Genomic DNA, 23,618 nt, shown 5'->3' with positions numbered 1-23,618 from the left:
TCTGTTATTACAGCTGAAGTTGCAGTTGTTTCAGAACCGAAGGAGGACATAAAAGGAAGGATAGCATGAATGTTATACTCTGTGTTTCCTATGTAGATTTGGAATCTGAGCTGACCTTGGCCATTTGCACCTCCAGAGTATGGTGACATGCCAGGATGCCATTGCATAACTGTTCATGCAACTGTTGGGCATTCTGTGTGCTTGCAGAGCATGACACTGTTATGGATCTCGCTTGTGGTCTGACCTTCAAATAGTCTTTCTGGCATTGTAGACTTCTTACTGATAGGTAGTGGTGCTCTTCTTTGATTACAGACAAGTCCCAAAAGTTCATTGCTGTAAGAGTGGGTATCTGATTTTCTGACTTTGAGCTGATACAGTGACCTTGGACTGATGTTGGAGATTTAACCTCTCAAGGGTTCCACCTGTACCAGATATTTACAGTAATGTAAGATGTTCTCTTGTAATAAAGTACGTTAATTATCTGGAATACAATATTAATTTAGGGACATTGGGTTAAAAGGGTGGAATGAAGCTTAAATATTTGTCTGTCTTTTAAGTTTCCAGTCTGATTGTTGACAATGCAAAAATAGATGAGGGATGAGAGTATCGCGTGTCATCACAAAAATGACAGCTCATCATTAGCAGTCAGCACACAGATACATAAATCTCTAAGGAGCTAGAGTGATTGTCGGTCTGATTTAATCAGTCGCTGTTTCCAGCACACTCAGTCATTCGTATTTGAACTAGAGTTTCTTTTTAAAAGTCCTCAAATTTCTAGTCAGATTTTTAAAGTAATCAATCCATCAAATACTACTATGCTGCCCTAGAAGATGATTCTAAATCAAATCTGTTAAGATAAATCATGAAATATAACAGTTTTGAAGTTATTTATGCCCCAGAGCCCCTTTACCAAGCAGTTTGCTTAAGTCCAAAGGCTCTGATCATCATCTTTCTTCAGTAGGTTCTCATGAATTGTTTCTTCCAAACTGAAGCCATGAGCTGCAGCTCCTTATTTGTCACTAGGATCACTTTAGCAGATTTGCTGTCAGATAAGCCCTGTACTGCTAGTCTTGAAGGAGGATGACAAGGCACTCTAATGACCAAATCAGCTTTCCTTGAGAAAGAGATTTACTTGTTCAAAACAAAAGCATTTTGGGGAGGAAGAAAAAAAGGTAAAACTGCAAGGATATGAGAGATGTATCTATTCCTGCTTTGTGTGAATACAAATAATGGGTATGGTTAGTTTGAGATAAGAAGTGAAAAGGATTAATTCTACAACTGTGGGTGACACTGAAGAGCTCCATGGATTGAATTACTGTAAGCAGATCTTATTCATGGAGTGTTAAGGACCTGAGTCTTTGCAGAATTTTTGTTGTAGAGGAATTGGCATGCCATGTTTCTACTGACTTCTACATGTTGCTATTATCGTTAGCTCTTTATAAGACCTTGCAAATCCCATCCCTCAGGCATTTTGAACTTTCCAGAAAAGAGCAGGAATATTCTATTCTATACTTTCTCTGCTGCATATTGGAAGTTGGTGTCCCAAAATTTACTCCCATGGTTAGGCTTTATCTGCTTCCTGCAGCAAATGATGCAGGTAGTGTTTGTGCAATTGTCAGCTGTCTCTGGGAGTACGTCCTGTATAGCTGCACTGAGGCGCTTTGGGATCACTTCCAGGACAGATAAAGATCAGATACTTTTTTCTGCAAGAGGAATTACAAGAATGGCTTGGGAGTTGTTGGCACCAGAGATATTTAGCTCTTGTCATTGCAGCAGAGTTAGTGGACTTTACCTGGAGTGTACAAGGAGCCAGAGCAGTTACCTGCCCATCTGTCTATGAAGCAAGAATGAGTTTTCAGAGTACCTGCAGATCCAAATTAGAGGTTTTCCTGGGTGGATAATTGCAGGGTTAGTGCAACCTGGGAAAAGTTTTTGATGACCCAGTATGGAATTATCTGTAATGGGCTCAGCCCCTGGCCTAGTTTCTTTAAGGGGTCTAGACAAATAAAGAGCAGTCTTTTGGCAGCTTTGGGTTAGACCTAGAAGTTTCAGGTGTGTGGTCAGGTAGTTGAAAGTAGATGCAGCCCATTTTCCTATGTTTTCAATACGACCTTGCTGCTGCTGATAATTAAGCCAGTATCTTTATCATCCAATCATGGACTAGCCAGATAGGAGTATCCTGCTTATTTTTAGACTTGATCTCTTACGATAGCAAATTCAGAAATCTCTGTAATAAGAATTCACAGAATGACTAGTTTATTTAAAAGAAAAGGCAATTTCTGATCAGTTGTTGAGACAGTGACGAATTATGTGCAGCGTATTGGACTGCATAGTTACAACTGCAGGAAAAACACATAAGGCCAATGTTTACAAAAGGAAATGAGATTTACTGCTTCCCCTTATACCCTGATGTATTTGGGTCACTGGACTGAGATGTGCCCAGAGCATGTGATGTACGTTAAAGGTGGCAGAAAGCTTACAGCAGAATTACAGTATCGAATTTCAGGCTGTGGAAACGTTGAGGCAAAAGTCTTCAGCAGAGAGTCACTGGTTTCTATTTGCTGTTTAGAGAATGACCAGGCACTTCAGTGATGCTTAGCCCTGGTCTGGGTCAGTCACTGATTTGTTACTTGAATTTGGGCTAGTCTACTAACTTCTCTGTTCCAGTGTCCTCACCTGTAAAACACACGGAGCTGCTTTATGCATGTTGCAGAATAATTTTAAAGATGCATTTTTTGTGGAAGAACACCACTGAGAACTGGTCTAAGTGAGGTTAGACACTTATATGGCTGTATCTAGCTGTTCCTTCAAGATTACCACAAGTGAGTTTTAGAAAAAGGAAGGATAAAATGAGGACAGAATAACATTGATTTTGTATATATAACTGTGGCTGATCTACAGTTACCAGTTGCTTACCTGAATCAAATGGACCACCAACACAAGGTATGTAAAAAAAGGCCAGTTTATATTATGAATGTCCCCCAGTAATACTGCTGCTACATGGAATAGTGACTGTTTTTATTACCTTACAGTGCATGTTACCCAGTGTAGAGATTTCCATACTGAGAGCTGTATGGTTGCATAGTCTTGATTCTCTATTATTCCTAATTAGTGCATTCCATTAAAGACAACTAAAAATACCTGCTTATATGAGTGGTACTGTTTAAAGCAATGGAGAGTCAGCAGTGCGATGCAGTAAGGAAGCAGAGGTGAGGAAGGTATTTAAAGAGGTAGTCGTCGTAGTAAGAATTAACCAGTGGTACACAAAGACTTGGAATCTCTTTCTAAGTCTTGTAGATTTCTTGCTGAAATTTTTAGTGACCTCGTAGTTAAAAGAATTAATGAAAACAGCCAAAAGGCCTATGAGGTCATGCTCTTTGTGTATGTTTCCCAGATAACTTTTGAACCTGTTGCTTGCCCGTAACCAAGTTTGACAGAGAGCAGGAACCTCAAAAGGCAAAAACATTCCTGCAGGTTCATGTATAGGTGTTAAAGCAGTAGGTGGTATGTCTTACCAGTGGAAGCAGTTGCAGAAGGAACCACAAAAGTGATCCAAGGGATGGAATACCTCTTCTATGACAACAGGCTGAGAGAGTTGGGGTTGTTCAGCCTGGAGAAGAGAAGGTTCCGAGGAGACCTTATTGCAGCCTTTCAACAGTTAAAGGGGGCTTACAAGAAAGATGGGGACAAACCTTTTAGCAGGGCCTGTTGTGACAGGACAAGGGGTAATGGTTTTAAAGTAAAAGAGGGTAGATTTAAGACTAGATATAAGGAAGAAATTTTTTACAATGAAGGTGGTGAAACACTGGAACAAGGTGCCCAGAGAGGTGGTAGATGCCCCATCCCTGGAAACGTTCAACGTCAGCTTGGATGGGGCTCTGAGCAACCTGATCTAGCTGAAGACGTCTGTGCTCATTGCAGGGGAGGTTGGACTAGATGACTTTTAAAGGTCCTTTCCAACCCAAACTATTCTATGATGCTATGCTTTATCACATGCTAAGGAAACTCTTGGAAGAGAGAAGAATAAAATTCTCTAAAAGCCTCTTCACTTCTGGTATTCCTGAAACCGCTTCTTCCGCCTATGTCCATTTTTGCTGTGTGTTGCAGGAAGAGTTCTATTAAAAGAACTGCTGGAGCTGTTGTGTCCTTCTGTTAGAAAAGCAACCAAATACCTTTACTGTTAAGCTCAGTGTAAGTAGTCTGATTCAATTTCCATACTGCTTCTGTAAAACAACTCCAGGTTAACTTTACCTAAGCCTGGTAAGTTTTTGTTTAATATCTCTGTATTGCTTTGATTGTGAGGGTTCTCTTGTGGTTTTATAGCTCAGGATGTATGATGAGAGAGCCAGGCTCTTCCCTCTGAGTAACACAACCTATACAAATAGAAGTAAATGAAGTGGTACCAGCAGTGCCTGTACTGTGTCTGCTAACCACAGTGTTTATCAGTTTTGCTATCTGCTGATCAGCGCCGCATTGTATTAACATACCTCTAAGGTATTCAGCGCTTGATAGTACTAAATCAACAGCCTGATTACTGTTTATCAGCACTGTTGACTTTCACAGGATTCCTCGAGTCACACCAGCATGCAGTATTACTCCGCAGAAGCCTGGCTAGCTACAAGGGTGAAAGTGTTATCACCTTAAGAAAAGAAACACTTTCTGTAACCTTCTACTGCATAGTTTGCTCCAGCGTGGAAAAAGTGGCAGGGAACAGTTAAATCATTGTTCACACAGGAGTAGACCAGTGACGAACATAAACAATGTTGCTGTGCTTGACAGTCTTTGCATGTCAGTTGCCAATGCTTCATTCTGTATTTCCTTCAGAGATACAGCTGACTAGTTAGTGAATTGAAGCCAGTTTGCCTGAAAGCCTTAAATCCAAAGAATATGTGCCTGTTATCAGATCGCTCTCCTTGAGAACCTCTCCTTCTTTGCTTTAGTATCAACAGCATTTGTTGTCACAGAGAACATACAGGGTGACCTGCAACGCAAGTGGAATAGAGGACTAAGCAGTACAGAGTGATAATGCTGGGAGCAACAGAGAAAAATGTTGGCTTCATTGAATTCCATGAGAAAACTCCACTAAACTTCGGTGGAACAAGTATTTTGATTCATGGTGTGAACAGGTGTATCCAAACACTGTGCTCCAATGGCTTTTATTAAAAGCCGGATGAATAAGAGCCTTGTGTATCAATACTGAGGAGCGTCATGGAAGGACTGTATTCAGAATGGGTATAGTGGGTGTAAGAGGGACTATTAGGATTCTGGCAGGAAGAGTAAAGAATGCTAAAGCAAATGGTGTATGAACTAAGCAAAGGGAGTGAGAGTGATGGCAGGATATAAGAGGAACTGGAGGATCTGGGCTGTGAAGAGCTCCAAAGACACTGGTAAGAGTGGAGTGGAAGGCAAGAAAGCTACAGATCAGAGTACCAGGGAGTGGTAGCAGCCACCTGAAATTCTGCATTTTGATAATAATCAGTTTCAGTTCGGTCATTAAGCCAGCTTCCTCAATATTAATGTTGTTTGCTGTATTGTTCTAGTAAAAAAAAAAATGCAACCTGAGAGAGCAGCAACAGGGGAAGCTAAAACAAAAATTGCATCAGACTATCTGACTTCATGTCTCTATGCAATAGTGGTTATCACTTTGCTTTTCACTATTGGATTATTACAAATGGTGACTAATACTGAAGTCCCATGGGACTCACATCTGGTCCCATATTAAGCCATAAGAAGAAACATTTAAAAGAACTGCTTAGTTGTGGAAAGGTAAATTTTAGTTGTAGATTGAAAGGGCTGTAGACAATCCCAGTAGCAGAGTTTGCTTCCTAGCAAAAGGCTTTGTGTTTTCCCATGCTTGTTGCTTTTGGTAGAGTTCCTTCCTCCCATCTCCAAAGTTGATGCTTTTGTTGTCGAAAATTTTTGTGTATTCAAGGCTAGAGAGCACCTAAAGAAAACTCAGGAAATCTCAGATCCAGTACTGAATCTCAGATACCTCTTGGCAAGTAAATAAGCTCATATGTATGCATGATTGTCAGTTTGTTGAATTTTAGTGACAGCTGTTTATAAACTTGGATTTAGCAAACTGGTAGAAATTTACTCAGAACTCCTACAGGTTGTGAAGTTTTGCAGAGTGTTTTAATAATTAGTAGTTGTCATGAAAATAGCGGTAAAGGACATTCAGCATCCCAGTACATATTTTCAGTGGGAGTACTGATAAAAGGATTTGTGATAGAGCCTTTCATGAATGAAAGTGAGCTTTCCGGCCTAGTCCATGCATATAATTATTCTTTGTCACACAACTGGAGTTTGGAGTGACTTTCCCCTTAATTTCTCAACAGATTTTGGATTTGGAAATTTCTATAAGAGTGGTGAGCCTCTGACGACATGGTGTGGAAGCCCACCATATGCAGCCCCAGAAGTCTTTGAAGGACAGCAATACGAGGGACCCCAGCTGGATATCTGGGTATCATTACTCTTTTTTTAACTGGATTCAAGTCAACCTTTAGGAAGCTGGAACAAAGGAATCATCTTTGATTTTTCTTAAGCTGCAGACAAGCTGTTTCTCTTCAGCTTTATTTCTTGAGTGTCATAAAATGCCTCTTAACATTGAATGGAATTGAAGTTACCTATCCAGGTGGCTATTAAATGTACACTGTAGGTGTATGTTAGGCCACTAGAGGAAAAACCGTAGCTCCTGCAAAAGCTCTCCTGACTGAATGCATGAACTTTGCTTTTTTCAGTGCATTTAGTATCTTCTGTGTTAAGTGGGCCTTGAACTTCTAAGGCTGTGAGCTCTTGATGAGGTTAAAGGGATTCTGACCACTGAAACACAGGAGAGATGATGACTGCTTTGCTCTTTGAGCTGGAAACAAGCACATTTGTGCCACAAACATTTGTACTGCAGGCAGCTGCATGTTTTTTGAATCGGTGTGTTTCCATGTGTTCTACTCTAATCAAAGAGGACAGAGAGCGCAACCCACATTCGTATGCAATGGAAAAGGGACTAAAATGAACTGAAGAAGTTCTGTGCGCCCTTCATGCATTGTCAGAGACTGCTTTTCATTCCTAATTTGGTTTTGATTGGGGTTTTTGTTTGTTTTTTAATTTTAGTATTCTGGCACTTACAATGATGGATTCATATCCTAAAGCAACCAGAGGCAGGACAATTTGGCAGTCTCTGCTCTGGCATCAGGTTTGCAATGATAATATTGCACATAGCATAACAACACGAGCACTGACATTTTGGTCAGAGCCTGTTACACAAACAGGGCAGTTTATGGAAAGTCACCTTTCAGCTGCTAATCTAATTGAAATTAATCTAATTGCATTAACAAATAAAAACTGTGATTTTAGATACATATATTTGTGTGTATACACGTATCTATATACATACACATATATATATGTAGCTAGCTAGATTTTAGAAAAAAAGGCTACAGCCTTTCTGAATCTTTAGTAAGTAAAATAAAGTAATAAACGTACAGCAGAGCTCAGCTATGCTTACTGTTTCAAGTAGCACAGGCACTGTTTGAATGTCAGAAGTGAATCTCTGAACTTTGGTAAATATTCTTTAAATATGTAAGATCCTAAATCATTAACAGAATCTGCCTGCCCACAAAGAAAAGTGCAATATATAAAGTGTGTTTATATTTAAGACAAAATTATCATAATCTTCAGTTATCTTCTGAGATAAGGATTCTGTATCTCTTTGCAACATCCAATCGCAGAATAGGTCTACTGAAAGTGCTAAGCATGCAGGAGGAATGCAACAATCCACAGTTCAGCTTTTGGCAGGTTAAGGAAAGAAGAACGTGACTTTTTAAAATATATATTTAATTTTAAAATCTCTGTGTACTTACAAAGTTTTAAGATGAATGTTGAATGCCTGCTTTTTCCCCTTGAGAAATGCAGTGCTGTGGCTATCTATGCCAACTGATTGGCATGAGGGTCTGGTGTGGTTATTTCATCTAGTGTGGCGCTGTATTTTTTTGGCATCTACTGCAAGACTATTTCCACTTGCAGTGCCAATTAACTTGCATACTTTCAAAAATGAGTCTGGCAGTTGGAGGAGAGCTCTTGCCCAGATTGTCTCCTTTTGTTCATATTAAATAAACCCTCATGCTCAGCACTGCACACAGCAGTGCAGAATTAGTAGTTGGTGTTCCCCTGAAGCTGACGGCTCATGAAGTTAGCAGTGTGCCTCTTACCCAGGCTTTAGCAAATTGGTAAATGTAAAAGGTTACAGTTTCTTATTTTGAGCAGCTGCTGTTTGAGGTTTGTTTTTGTTTGAACAACATTGAGACTAATAAAAAGTATCTCTAATTCTCACCTGAGGTTGGGGCTCACTTTTCAGGTATCATTCAGTCATCTGCGTGGAGCTTCCTGCTAGCAGCTAGAGTCTCTAACCCATTACACTTCAGCTTACCTGCTTATCAGCACAAGGTACTGCAAGCCTAGCCATTTTGGGTTAGCTGAGTGTTCTTAATGTTTAGGGATCTTCAGAAATCTCTCATTTTGTATAAATTTCCTGTTTCTGCAGAACATAACTTTAATTTTTTCTGTGACAGGACTTGGCTAGCCAACCTCAGAGACTTTGCCTGTAGCTTGAAAAATGAAATGAATATCCTCTTTCTTACAGAGCATGGGGGTAGTTCTTTATGTTTTGGTCTGTGGAGCATTACCTTTTGATGGACCAACACTCCCCACACTGAGGCAACGAGTACTTGAAGGAAGGTTCAGGATCCCGTATTTTATGTCAGAAGGTAACAATGTGTCCTCTTATGCTCTTGGTGTGGTAAACCTTGAGTAAATTCTAGAATAATCTCTGTTGCAATGTAGCAAAGGGTGGTGCATCTGCACACTAGATTATGGTATGGCAGACTATTCGTTTTGCAAGGAAACACAAAGAAACCTAGGTGAGCTGTATGCCTTTGCAGTTAGGCTGCTGCTAGGCAAACCAACCCATTTTTCCTTGTGCGATGCGTGGAGATTGCAGTGTGGCTGTGCCCAGGGGCAGGGAGAGAGTCGAAATGGAAGTTGAAGGATCTCTCATCCTACTGTGAACAGAAACACGGGGATGCAGGGGGAGAGGCACATTTGTGTAGCAATTAGCTTTCATCCTGCAAGGCCATATACATTTTAATGTGGAAGGAAAATATGCTGAGAGCAATATAGCTGTCAAACCTAAGTTGTGGATTGGGTGTTTCCTCGTTTTTGACAGCGTCTGCTAAACAAAAGCAAAAAAGCGCACAACTAGTTCATATGCAAGGTTCTTATTGTCATGTATCTGGCACTCCCACATGCGATGGAGAGATCCGTACCTCACTTAATTGCCCCATCTGTTGGGTTTCACTCTCCCTCATGCCTGTTCAGACAAGAACAAGTGGGTCCATTTTCACACAGGGTTTGATGGTGTCCTTCAGCTTCCCTATCTTAAAGGGTCTCTAAATCAGATTACTTCAAAACAACTTTCCTGAATCAAATCCTCTTTTGATATACTACTTTCTGAGCTTTTTTTTTTTAAAAGGGAATTAAAAATATGTTTTTCATCCCTGTTGTTAAGGGTTCTGTGGTGTAAAACATTCTGGTCTTCCCTTTTTCCTTTCTGGTGGCATGTACTCCTGCGCATCACCTCTGAAAATAGCCACTACAGTGTAGCTGTAGTGCACTTGGTTGCTTTTAGCAATGCCATTATGGTACCACAGCAACCCCTCAGCTTCCGGGGCACGTTTTGCGGCCAGCGCTGAACCGTATTGTTTTTCTGCGACTTTGCTAACATAGGCATGCGAGCTAGATCCAGGTACCTTTGTCTGAGTTGCGATCATTGCTGTAACTGCAGTGTAGATGAGCTGTTTCACAGGCTGTTTGCTGCTCCCCTTGCTGATCACGTGATGCGGGGAGTGGGGAAGGGTGTGCCTCTTAGCAGAAGTGTGAAAACAAGAGAGATAAACAGGAATAAATAGCCAGAAATCTCTCTCTAAACTATTTGTCATAACTACCTGAATAGACTGACTCATAACAACTGTACTGTAGCCATATTGTGGTCAGCTAGAAACGCATGGCACGTTGATAAGCTCCCTTAAAGGAACTTCCATTGACTTCCTATCATATAAAAACCGCACGTTATCTCTCGTGCCCTCATCTTCCAAAAAACAACTGAGATCTGAAGAAAAATGTGATGCCTTTAATGCTGTCCAGCATGTAGTAGTCAGAAAGCGGCAATGGTTTGGTGTGTTCAGAATTATCCTGGCACCTAAAGATTGTGCTTTGGTCCTGGAATTAAAACAGATAAACCTGCAGACCCACTGGCTGCTCTTCACAGCAACAGAGACATTATTTTTACCTCTGTTTTTGTGGCCACTGGGGTGGAAATAAAAAAAAAGAAAATCCAGACACTAACTCTAGTTTTGCCAATCCCTTGTTTTATGAGCCTGGACATGCTATTTCAAACTGTGCTGGAGAAGGACGCTAATTACTCCCCATCACACTTCACAGAGGTTGTTTGAAGCTTTATCAGTTAATGTTAGCACTGTACTTAGAACAGCACAAGCAGCTTCGAAGAGGTATTAAATATTACTATTACCCTTATGTGGGAACTGTGTAGAAGGAATGGCACTGTTAGTCATACCATGCATTTAAAGAAGTTGGGGTTTTGCCCTTCTTAATGTGACTTTTAATCTTGTTTTGAGAGATTGTTTTAGCCTTCAGGAAATGTATTTAGCACAGAAGTTAGGTAGAAGGAAGGCAGTTTCCTGTTATGCTCCGTATTGGTAAGTCTCAAGTGAATATATGCACATACCACTTAGCAAGTTGGTAATTTTTTTTTCCCAACAGAGTGTGAACATCTGATTAGAAGAATGTTGGTCCTCGACCCATCTAAACGGTTAACTATTGCTCAGATTAAGGAGCACAAGTGGATGCTGATAGAAGTTCCTGCACAGAGACCTACTCTTTATCCACCAGGAGAGGAGAATGAGCCTTCCCTTGGAGAGTATAATGAGCAGGTCTTACGGCTAATGCACAGCCTTGGAATAGACCAACAGAAAACTATTGAGGTAAAATAGACTAAAACAATATTTGTCCCTGGGGGGAAGGTCTCCTGTTTTGTTTTTATGACTAGAATGTATTACTTGAGTTGCTTTCAACATTCTTTATTTCAGCGGTTGAGGGGGGAGGAACAAAACCGGTGGTATATTTTACCTGGTCAGATCCTAGCAAGGGCAAACATTTAAAACATGCTGTGCTGCTGCCTCCCTGTCCTACTGATGTCTGTGCCAGCAGACTGATCAGGAAGAGGAGAGACATCCCTCCAGAAAGTTTTCTGAAGATAATCCCTAGCAGAGGTAAGGTGTCTGTGTTATGCAAACTGCAGGCAAAACATTGTGCAGTAGGCCCACAGACAACTTCACCTGTGTGCCTTATGCTGGCCGGCCATACCCAGCTATTCCAGTCCAAGGCATCCTTTGCCCATAGAGGAAAACAGTCAATGAAAAGGCAGCACCATGACAGAAAGGATACTCCTCTGTGTCAGGAATCCAAATTAGAACCCATGGAAAAGAATAATGTGTTCTGGTCACATATTCCAGGACTAGGTACTGTTCTTTCAGTGTATTAAGTATTTACTTTAGTTTAAAAAAGCACACATTTCAAAAAATTGGATGTTGCAATTGCTTTAAGCTAGAGGACACATAGAAATATAGCGTGCACTATGTAAAAAATGGTAGCCCAATCGGGTTGCCTGTTACAATGGTGATACTTGCTCCTGCTTACAGTTGGTCACTTCCAGAGATTTGCTTGTTAGCTAAGTTGCTTCCTAAGCACAGAAGTTAAATAAACAAGCCATATTAGGTTCCACACTGTTAGATTTCCTGGGTGGGGTTGGATAAATAATTACTTGTCAAATGGAGAGAGAGGAGGGGAAATCAGAATTAAATTGCAAGTAAATTAATTTTGAACTTCTAAGAGGGTGGAAAATGAAATTCAAAAAGGTACATAAAAGCAGTAAGCAGTTGACTATCTGTGTCCAATCCCAAATCATGCTTCTTACCAAACATAAATGCCAAGAATCCCTATGGAGTTAACACAATCATTTCCTTTAGGATGGTTGATACTTTAAACCGTTGTTGGAGGTTGGCAGTTTGAGTACTTTCTGCTAGAAGAGGCTAGTTTCTCTACTTAGCAGAGGTTCAGTTCCCCATTGCTTCTAGTGACTTGGAGCAGCCAATATAATCAGGAAGTCCTGGAGCTCAGTCCCTTCTCCAGGTTCAAATCTTTGAGGGTTCAGAGCAGCACCTGAATGTTAGCTACAAGTACTGTTGCAGCCCAGAACATAGCAAACTCCTGTGAGCTTGCCACTAAACTAAGGTTGATGTTTTTCTTTGCCTGGTGCTCTGGTTTGAAACTTTCTCAATTCAGAACAATGTTTGCCCACCCCACTGCCCCTTAATTCCCCCCCCCCCCCCCCCCCCCAGTTGGCAATTCTTTCGCCTTCCTGGCCTTGTAGAACATAAAAGATAATGTATATTTGGCTGCACCCACACTTTTGTGCTTCTCTTTTTCAGTCTCTGCAGAACAAGAGTTACAACCACTTTGCTGCTATCTATTACTTGTTAGTGGAAAGACTCAAATCACATCGGAGTAGCTTCCCTGTGGAACAGAGACTTGATGCTCGTCAGCGACGGCCAAGCACCATCGCTGAGCAGACAGTAGCCAAGGTGAGGTCTCATTCCTAGCAGAGGTGGGCTTAAGGCCGTGCAAGACATTCTTCTCTTTCAAAATGGTGTTTCTACATAGATTCTCTTAGAATCCATTGCTGTTTTCTGATTTCTATAGTATGCAGGCTTGCAGCATCATTTTGGAAAGACTTTTTTGGATTTGCCTCCTGTCAGAACTATATGATGACAAATCAGTTGTCTGGCATGCCTCCTACAACTGCTCCTGCTGCCTCCTCCCCACCCCCACCCCACCCCCAAAAAAAGAGGGGTTTGGAGGGGACTGGATAAGTTTTAAATGAGAAAGTGAAGTTAGTTGACTGCATTCTGAAGCCCAAAATGCAAACAATGGTTTTGGCTTTAATGGGCATCTGTGTGGTTTAACCTTAACTGCCAGTTTATTTCCCAGTTAAAGGGAAAGTACTGTGCTTGTGCGTCTAATTGGAACACTTCCATTTTTGAGAATTTCAAATCTTTTGCTGGGAAGTCATGGGTTAAAATGTTAGAGAAATACCATTTCTGGAAACTGTGCAACACTTGGAGTATCTTTAATGTGATTGACAAATGAGCTGTTGAATTTATGAAGAGCTGCGCTAGCATGGGGGCTAAATGCATGCAGGCTCTACTTAGTGTTATAAGTGTTATAAACGTAGTCACTCTAAAGGGACCTGTTGAAAATAAAATTACTTTCTCCCCTGCTGTTCTCTAGCTATGCTTTCTGTCTCCCATGAAATGAAGCATGGCAGAGAATAGTAAAGAGGTACCCCAAATAAAATACTAGGATCAACCTATCAGGTTAAGATGGCCAATTCTTTGTGATATCTTAAGTACCTGGTAAAAATATCATTGTCATTAGACTCTCAATGGCTCACGACTCAGAGATTTGTTCCTAAATAATGTAATTTCTTTTAAGATTTGCACCGCTTTTTCCTCCTGTGACCCAGCAAGAGTCCAATTTCATGGGAGACTGCTGCACGGCTGCAAAACCTCTATGTTCATAGAGCCAATATGATGACTGACTAATTGATTTAGGTCTTAAGGATGTCACGTGTATTTTATCAAGAGCAATTCTGGGTGCTCCTTACATCTGGTGCCAGCCCTTCCATTGCGGAAGGCTGTCCACTTAGTATCCTCTCCAATTATACTGACTGATTCAGCACAGGCTCTAAGGCTATTCAGTCTGCTTCTTCCCTAGTAATTTTCTTCAGAAAGGAAGGCCATTTACAGTTTATTGTGTCTTATTCCAATAATTCTCAGATTTTTTTTTTTACATGTTCTTTTGTTTCATGAAGATACACAGACATTGTACAGCTTTTGATTTCTATTAATGCCTAACTGGAAACATGAAAGACTTGGCCTAAGATGACTCGGATTTATCATGGTCTCAAGTAAATATTCTCTTAAGTTCACAGCCTCCTAGGTACGGTATTGCTGCTGTATAGGACAAGTGCCCAGATTCCACTTCCAGGAGAAGTCACAACCATGCTGTTCCTTTTTCCCTTGAGGCAGCAAGACACTATTTGGTTTTGGATTCTGTTGAAACGAAAGCCAAATTGCTTCAGCTATGAAAACATAGGTCCAGGAACAATATAACTGACAAAGATTAAAACCAGCTGTTTTCTTAGATAGTAGTTCTAATGATAGAAAGCAGATTATTAATTATAAGATGTATTAAAAGCAGGTGGAGACATGAACAAGGAGGAAGAAAAAACCTCTTAGAAGGTAGCTCCCTATTGTACTAAATTCCTGTACTTTATAGCCAATATTACCACTTTTTCCTTAGGACTGCAAGCAATCTTGCAGTTATCCTGACTAACAAGATAATTTGTTTTCACACATGGTGGCACCACAGGCTCCTGTATACGGCTGCTTGTTTCCTTTTGGACAGGCAATTTGTGTGGATACTGCATTTCATGAAATTAAGGTTAAGGAACAGTAAAAAACACTGTTTTCCTAATTGTGCCATGCTTGCCTTCCTTGAGGCATACCTCTCCCTTCAACAGTGCTCCCTCTGTTAAAATATCTTATTTCAGATCTAGCCTGCTCCATTCTTTCTCATGCTTTTTCCTACAGGAATCAGTGCATGTTAGAAAAGTCATTGAAACGAGCCCTATGCCTTGTAGTAATATTAAGGGGGTTTAAAAAGTAATTCTAGCATGTCAGAAGTTGGAGGGCACCAAAGGGTCCCAAACACTGTCTTTACTGCTAGTAAGTGCTCAGCTTCAATTGTTTGTGTGTTTTGGGGGGTGGTGGTGCTTTTTTTAAAGTCTAAAGACTAAGAATGTAATTCATCAAGAATGAGGAAATAAATCTTATACTTCTCCTGCTTTGGAAATGGGCTAGGTATTGTCTATTTTTAATTTATTACTTTGGATGTTGTTTTCTACCTAAAATTGTTCTGGTTTTGGAGTTCTTAAAATCTTTTTTAGGCACAAGCTGTGGTACCCTCAGTTAACTTGCATTCAACAAATGCAAGGTTGTTGCAGTCTCCAGGTCTTCCCTCAGCTTCAGGAGCAGAAGCCTTTTCATTCCCTCCAACCAGCTGCCAGGGAGAGACAGCATTTATGGAGGAAGAAAGAGTTGAGACACCAAAGGTACAGCTTAAAATAACCCTACTGTTTTGTCAAAAATCATTAAGGCTAATAAAGATTGTTGCCTTTTAAATTACTGCCTAGTAAAAGCACAGCTAGTCAGAGTAGCTGTAGCTCTTCAATAATTAATTGAAGATCAGTTTGTTCTGACAGAGTAGAGTTCATCGTCCTAGCACAAAGCACTGTGCAGTCAGGGCCAGAGTATTTGCTAATCCAAACTAATGTCACTTCATTGACTTTAGTACGCCTTCTGTGTCTTGACACTTGCAGGTAGCTGAGCTGGAGAACCCTGCTGCTTCTCTTTGCTTTCAGTAGCCTTTTCCTCAAAGACCTAATGTTCTCAACTTGCTCCCAAGCACTTACTCTTAAGTATATGCTGTCCCCAAAACTCTGGTCTCTGGCAAGTTCTCACTCCTGGGTGACCTCTCAGGGTAGACAGCAAGTCAAATACAAAGACTTTTATTATCTAAACACTCGATTTGTACATTTCTTGTACTAGCTGGACAAAACACATTGTGCCTGTTTCCCTAAATTTAAGTTTTCTCTGAGTGTCAGTGTTCTAGGTATTCCAGATTCTTTTTCAATGTGTCTCTTGCATGTAACTTTCAACAGCTGTGTCTTTCTTTTGATCACTCATTTGCCTCTCATGTTCTTTGCTTACATTCCAATCTTACCACACTGTCGTTTGTAAAAGAAAAATCAACCTACAAAAGTGGGGTTTTTTCTTCATCTTCTCAAAAATATTTAAGAGCCCTGAAGACTCCTTATATCCAGCTTCTAATACAAAGGCTTCACTGCTGAGTATCTAGAGTAACCTACTCAGCTACTCATCCAAAAATTCAGACAAATGAGAACAGCAAGGTATAATGGAACCTTAACCATAAGCTTCCATTGCCAGCTAAAGCGATTAAAATACCATGCACTTAAAATTCTGTATTTCTGCCAATTTCATAATAAGCCAGCCAAAAGAGTTACATTTTTGTTAATTTTTTGCTGAACGGTAAATAGCCAGCAGGACCTTCTGACTATCAAAAACTATTAAACTGCAGCATCTCAAATAGGTTGTAGCAGTTCTCAGTTAGACCACTTCTGTAACTAGGAATGCCTGTCAAATCTTCACTGGAGACCATGTAAAATTGCAGCTCCATCTAATGGGTTTTGTTTCCTGTAATCAGGCTGGAAGACTTTATGTAGGCTTTCCACACCTCCACAGTTAACAGACTTAACTGAACTCAACTAATAGGAAGTGACGGCTCCATAGCCTTAAAAATGTAGGGTTACAGCTTAACTCTCTGAAGGGAGCTACAGTCCGATCCATTTTGCCATGCAACTTTGAGGTCTGTGACAATACTCTGCAGGGTAGCAAAGAACAAATGAAATACACAGGAGTTAGAGCTTTTGTGAGTAAGGGGGAAATAGCTTAAAAGAATTACATTTATGAAGTATATTATTATTCTCATGAAACTGTTGTTGTTCTCTCTCATATCGCATCACATTATAACTTTAATTTCAGCATACTGTCTTTTGCCTGGTGCCAGCTAGGGGTTTGATGTCATGCTTGCCATTTTGAAGCTTTTATTGCTCACTTACTGGTTAGTTACCAACACTAAGAGTGTGGCCCTGGTTCTCATTGCTGTTTTAAGTAACTCCTTGTGTGGTCTCTTACAGCTGGAAAGCAAAAAGCAGTTCAAAGACATTTGGAAATTAACATTTCAAACTTTATTTTGCATCCACCTTTGCTTTCATAGATGCAGTCTGGCCAGAGTAGATCAACAAATGGTGACTACAGTGAAGTGTCAAATCACAGTTGACTTGGGAATATTTGGTGTCTTTATGGATACTTACGTAACATATGTTTTGCTGGTAGCTTTAACTCCTCCAACAGGGATTCTTCTAACAATTACCGATGAGTTCTTAGGAATCAGGGCATTATCATCTGTGTATTCTGAAAACAACATAAACACAGAAAAAAAATTAGTCAGTTTGTAAGAATGTATATTAATATGTAATTACATAGCACTTCAGAGAATCCCTTTACAGATATAAAAGCAGAATTTTATAGGTAACATTGTGCTTTTATCGTCTCAACACACTAACAGGACATTTCAAGAAATCTTCAGGCTTGACAATCAAACACAAGCAGCAAAATCTTTTTCATTTTTTTAAAATAGTTTGAATGCCAACAGCAAAATGGTCTCAAAGGTCACTAAAGGAGAGTTTTTAAAGTCTTTAGCAGACATGTTCTATAATACTTACAGTTATGCTGTATTATAGAACTATCTGCTAAAGAATTCCAAGCTCTGATCCATGTGCCATGGTAAACTGCAGAGAGCCAACTGCCCACATGGTACTGGTTCTCTTTTTCCTTTCCAGCAGTTCATTAAATAGTCTTTACAGTGCTTTTGCTACCAGATCAGTAGAAGACATTTGAATGGGAAAGTCACAAATGCTAAGTAAGGTGGGCAAGAAATTAAGCTGAAAGATATAATCTATTAAATTAAAACAGAAACAGCAGATCCAGAATTTTCCTGTGCAAGCATCATCATTTTACTGATGCTCAAAATAGTTATAGCTATTTCTTGATACTGCTTTAAGTATTTTCCTAGAGTACTACCATATAGTCTGCTTGCAAGACCATTTGTTAACAGCTACTGTTAATGCAGTGAAGCTTCTTTTCCCAACACGCTTGTTTTCAAAATACCGAAGAACTTTGAAGAAAATTCAGGAATGGTTCATCGACAGTTTTACATAAAATCACCTGTAGCAGTGCCAGGTTTTATGCTAAATGAATGTGTTGTTTCATCCTTATTTTACCCAACCTGATCCTACCAAAACAGTAGGAGTGACTTGTGCAACAGCACAATTAATTAGAGCTTCTAAGGTATTACAGAACAGAATACGCACCCCAAAACTGCATGACATGCAGGCCATTGTCTTCGAAACCCAAGTAGTTGCATATGGCAAAGAATTAGTTAAGGTACAGAAGGATTCAGGACAAACTGATTTGGAGAATAAAAACAGAATTAAAATCCTAGGAGTATTTTAGGTTGGAAAGGTACCTCTAAAGGCCCTCTAGTCCAACTTCCTGCTAAAAGTAGGTCTAACTTCAAAGCTAGATGAGGCTGCTCAGAGCTTTATCAAGTTGAGTGAATCCAAGGAGGGGGATTCCACAGCCTCTCTAGGCAACCTTTGTTTGCAGAGGAGCACCATGAATCAAATGGACTTTTGCTGGAAAGGGTGCATTTATTGTATTATTCTTGAACACATCTCTGCAGCTCTGCAAGAACGCTGCAGAATTAAATACAAGACTATTTTTTCATAATGCTTATCTGAGCATGATAAATGAGCACAGTAGGTATAGTAAGGGGAAACAATAATATTGTACATTCCATAGATATTTTATATTTGTGACTAAGCTGGCAAAGGTTTTTAATAAGTCTTACAAAAAAAAGCAGCAGCCCTGGAGAATGTAGTACTGTGGAAATAAGAATATTGAGATTTAGGGAGTTGAGTACTAAGAGAATGTCAGTCGTGATCCTACCTGGAGGGATTTGTTTGTCATGCACAATTCTTAACAAGTCTTACTTACCTTAGTAGATTATAGGGACATTCATGCATTTCAAATATCCAGGCTGCCTTCAGCCTACATGATAGGCAGAGGTTTCTTGCACTTTGGGGTGATGCTCTGTGAACATAATTGAAAGCTGTCCATCTTCTCCTTGTGCCATTTAGGTAAATGGATGCCTGCTAGATCCTGTACCTCCCATGGTGATTAGGAAAGGGTGCCAATCACTGCCTACCAGCATGATGGAAACTTCTATTGATGAAGGAATAGAGACAGAAGGAGAGTTGGAAGATGACCCTGCACAGGCATTTGCAGCCCTCCAAGCAGCTCGCTGTGGGAAGCGACGTCACACTCTGGCAGAAGTTACCAATCAGCTGGTGATGATGCCAGGCACAGGTACAGAAGTTGCATAGACATCTCAAAGCTCATTTCCTGCTCTCAGCACTCAATCTAATAAGCCCAGGATGAAAAACACTAGGTTTTAAGAGCAACAAATACAAGACAGAGTTTCTGGTTTTGTTACTTAGCATTTGCTATAAAGGCCAAAGGGGGGGGGGGGCAAACAAACGAAAAACCACACCACAACAAAACATCCCAAAATCTGCTGTACAGACAGTATAAAACCAAAGCAGAAAATATACAGCTGGCTACAGTCATGTACAACCCCAATAGCAACTGGTAAAGTCTGGGAAGTTGGTTTGCTCTTTTTCACGTAACTACATGTCCCCAAATCATTCATCCCCTAAAGATGTGCTGGCAGAGGAGGACAGTGGGGAAACAAAAACCTCTGGATTCTCAGGTATTCCAAAACCAGCAAGATGACCAAGCCTTTCAGCTCAGGCTACAGTCTTGTTAGGATTATCTACAGGGGAAAAAAAAAAAAAAAAAAACACCACACCACCACAAACACACCCAAACACTGAATGCTCTCCAAACAAGCCAGTGAACATCATCTGCATAGCATCTTGTTGCTGCGATAATGTAAAAACCAGTAGCAAATCCTCATTCTGGTACTGCAAGTGTTAAATTACAATTACTTTAAGAAACTTGATTTTTTGTTTCATTTCCTCTAAGACAGTCACTATTGGCAGGAATAGCTTGAGTCTGTGGCACTTTTTTTGCTTTGCTAAATTACTGCTGCACTTTCCTTTTATTCTGGCTTTTGTTTTTTTGTCACAGGGAAAGTCTACTCATTGGATGAAAACTCATCTCTGGGCAGTATTGATTCAGAGTATGACATGGGATCCATTCAGAGAGATATTAAATTCCTGGAAGACACCCCTTCCTTGAAAGAAATAGTGCTAACTAACCAACAAGCACCCAGAATGACAACACCTTTCATAGGTCTGAGACCTGCCAATCCAGCCATGCAAGCACTCACCTCCCAAAAGCGAGAGACCCACAACCGCTCTCCTGTCAGTTTCAGAGAGGGGCGCAGAGCTTCTGACACATCCCTCACACAAGGTAATTATAACCATTGTCATGACACATTATACCTAGACACAGTCGTCAGTGTACTCCATACAGAGAAGCACCAGAGCCACCTTGTGACTTTGTTGTTACTCAGCTTCTCTCACATTTGCTGTGCTAACCAGATATATATTAACTGAATTTCTGACAAGGGTTTTGCTCAACTCTTCTCCAGGAATTGTAGCATTTAGACAGCACCTCCAGAATCTGGCACGAACCAAAGGAATCCTGGAACTGAACAAAGTCCAGTTGCTGTATGAACAGATGGGATCAGAAGAACAACCTTCTCTGACATCAACTGCCACCCCGTTGCAGGACCTCATTAATAGTCCTCCGCAGGTACTTAAACCAGAAATCAAGCTCTATCTTTCAGGTGTTAATGCTTTGGGACAGATAAGGAGAGGTGTTCTGGAGATCTGAGAAGAGCTAATTTACAGATAAAAGTTCCCTCTTCTCCTTTCCGTCTTCTGCAGAATAGAGAATGGGCATTTACAGGCAAGCCTTTACCATCCTCATGGTGTTAGTGAGATGGCTTGTTAGCTTTCTGAATCCAACATTTTATTACTGGTTTTAATCTGAAGGATGTTTTAGATTTAACAAAGCCCAGTAACATCTTTCCCTGTTGGAGTTGGTCTGGTATAATTGTAAGTGCAAAAGCAGAGTGATAACTGTTAGCCTGATTTGCGTAGTGAAATGCTAAACACCTTCTATCAGCTCCCTAGTTACTCATTTCAAATGGAACAGGTCACAGCAAACAGGAATAATAAGTTTCTGTTAAACCCCAGGAATAAAATGGTTAAGTACACAGGCGCTGTAAGCAGCTACTGTTCCAGATGAAGCCTGCTATTCTTAAAGCTCCAGCTGTTACTTTCTGACTGCTGGAAAACTTCAGTTATGACAACAACAAAGTTGTAATGCTTTCACGAGAATCTCTCACTTGATGTAAACATGCTGCAGCGCTCATGGTATTCTCATGACAACAATTCACCCCACTCCCATGTCAGCACTCTCCAGCTTGCTAGAGATGCCTACTCCGTGTGTATCCTCTCCACCACTATTGAAAGCTTTTCGCCTTCCGTTTTGAAGCTGTGAAATAAGAGCTGCACAAAAGCACATTCAAGAGTTTGGACAGTTTTCTAACCCTGTACATTTACTATTTCAGAGGGCAAGTCAGAAAATACATCATGTATAATATCATTTTAGCTACAGATGTAAGACCTTGCCCTTTTGCAGCACAGATAGTTCAAAGCTTTGTAATTTAGGTTTCTCACCATGCAGTGAAAGTGGTGAGTGACACCAGAGACCAGTCCATATGGCAACTATGAAACCTCTGTCAGGGGAAATCCTCAAAAGAAAGGGTTGAGGCAGAAAAGCCTTTTCTGGAGATGAAACTTGTTCCTCTTCTCTCTGCAGGAGGAAGCATCTCAGCAGCAGCAGCAAGCTGCATCTGGTTTCCCTAATGGTGCACATCCCCCATTATTATCCAGACGGCAGAGCTTAGAAACACAGTACTTACAACACAGGTTCCAGGTACCATACCTCCCCTCCACTGAATTAAACCAGCTGCTGTTACTACACAGCAGACTAGCATTTTAGATCTTATTACTCAGGAAAATCAGTCAAAGGCTAAATTAGCACAGAACAGCTGAATTTGAAATTATGCTGTATTTTTCTTTTGTCAGACACTGACCCTAATTATGCAAAAAGTATACTATATTACTGCTGTTTTCCTACTCAGTCTGTTATTGTATAATGTTATTAAAGCAATTTGAAGTAACTGGTAGTGAATACCTATTATCTGTGTTGCACCCCATAAAGGTTATGCATCAGCATCTGAGGAGCCACTTTTGACCCCCTGGGGCTTACTGTTTCTCCGCCCCCCCTTTTTTTTTTTTTTTTAACCAATTTTCATATATAGCTTTAGTGTATAAAAAAAATTTTCCAGCTTGCAGCTTCTCTTTCACTTGGGAAGAAATCTTTCAATGGATTTTTATGGTACAGTCTATAATGCAAAGATATTCTTTGTCTAAGGGTTAGAAGCCAATAAGCAGTAGTGGCTGTGGTTTTAGACAGTAGCTCTGTTGACAGCTTCTGAAAATGGAGCTGGGCATTTACACTGTTATAAGGGTAGCTAATCTTCTTCCACTTGCTTTCTGGACTAATGCATTAAATCAAATGCAATTTAGAACAGCACTGCTTTTCTTGCAGAAACCCACTCTACTATCAAAAGCTCAGAATACTTGCCAGCTATACGGCAAAGAATTGCCCCGGAGTCTGGAACAGCAGTTACAGGAGCACAGGTAAGAAGCTTCCAAACTATGCAGATTAGTTAGTTATTCTTACTCTCAAGGGTAATAAAAGAACTGGAACGATCTTTGTCCCTTTAGAAATTCTTTGAAAAAGCAAAGCCTCACTTCAAAATTTGTAAGGACATAGTCCTTCTTTTAAAAGAGGGACAACAGTCCTGCCACGTGGTTACAAATTTCTGTGCTATGAGCTCTTTAGCAGCTAACACTACTAGGGTGCAGGTAAACTGCAAATACCTGCATGCTTCATTTAGTGCTAATGGGCATATAGAAGCATAGGAGGAAGCTACCCTACTACTTACATTGTTGTACTTAATTTCACCCTCATCCTCCCAGCCACCTACTGTTTATAACCTACATAGTGCAATATTTATCATAAGTCAGAACATGGGTCGTGTATTTTTGCCTGCTGGGAAGCCCTGCAGTCATTTAGGTATTTCCTGTCTCATTCCCATGACCCAGTAATTTCACGGTAAAGTAAATCAACTTTTTCCTGTCATATAAGATCAGTATAGAAGTGACGCTCCTCTGGAAAATTTACAGTAAAGAGTGAATTGAAGTGTCCCCTTATACCTGTACATATTGTAGCAGACAAGATCTTAATTGCCAAGTTAAAGGGCTGTAAGCTCTTTATGAGCTCATCATTTGGTAATCATCAAACAAGTAAGCAAGATAGATACTAAAGACAGTTACTATTCCCGAGTTTTGAAAAAGAATCACAGAAAGAGAAAGGAAAATAACAACCTGGCTACGGGCTGTCTAGAACAGAAAGACTGAGGAACAGAGATACAAAAATACTACTTTATTTCAAGAAAGCATGCCATCTGTAATTACTTTTTAGCTTATGGCCACTCCTGACAACTGTAGAGTTGATTAATCCTAATCAAGAACTTAACTAACAGTATTGAGAGCGCTCCTTTAAGAATAGGAGGTCTGCATAAAGAAATAAGCTAGGAAGCAATAGATTCATTTTCTA

The 23,618-nt window shown here is 40.3% G+C and overlaps 1 protein-coding gene across 4 annotated transcripts in view; it reads left to right on the top strand.

The window, feature by feature from the left end:
* Positions 1 to 23,618, top strand: part of SIK2 (salt inducible kinase 2) — a 59,012-nt gene that overhangs the window by 31,932 nt on the left and 3,462 nt on the right. For 3 of the 4 annotated variants that reach the window (XM_075521066.1, XM_075521067.1, XM_075521069.1), the window contains 10 exons: positions 6,339 to 6,463; positions 8,639 to 8,762; positions 10,834 to 11,054; positions 12,561 to 12,713; positions 15,140 to 15,304; positions 19,034 to 19,262; positions 20,046 to 20,330; positions 20,512 to 20,675; positions 21,750 to 21,866; positions 22,545 to 22,636. In XM_075521066.1, the coding sequence (XP_075377181.1) occupies positions 6,339 to 6,463; positions 8,639 to 8,762; positions 10,834 to 11,054; positions 12,561 to 12,713; positions 15,140 to 15,304; positions 19,034 to 19,262; positions 20,046 to 20,330; positions 20,512 to 20,675; positions 21,750 to 21,866; positions 22,545 to 22,636 (1,675 nt within the window). The remainder of the gene's footprint in view (positions 1 to 6,338; positions 6,464 to 8,638; positions 8,763 to 10,833; positions 11,055 to 12,560; positions 12,714 to 15,139; positions 15,305 to 19,033; positions 19,263 to 20,045; positions 20,331 to 20,511; positions 20,676 to 21,749; positions 21,867 to 22,544; positions 22,637 to 23,618) is intronic. The other variant, XM_075521068.1, reaches the window with a different exon arrangement.

This window comes from Mycteria americana, chromosome 19, assembly GCF_035582795.1.
Source record: "Mycteria americana isolate JAX WOST 10 ecotype Jacksonville Zoo and Gardens chromosome 19, USCA_MyAme_1.0, whole genome shotgun sequence".
NCBI classification, from domain to species: Eukaryota; Metazoa; Chordata; class Aves; order Ciconiiformes; family Ciconiidae; genus Mycteria; species Mycteria americana.
The sequence above is the reverse complement of the archived record's forward strand: the minus strand, read 5'-3'. Positions and strand labels throughout refer to the sequence as shown.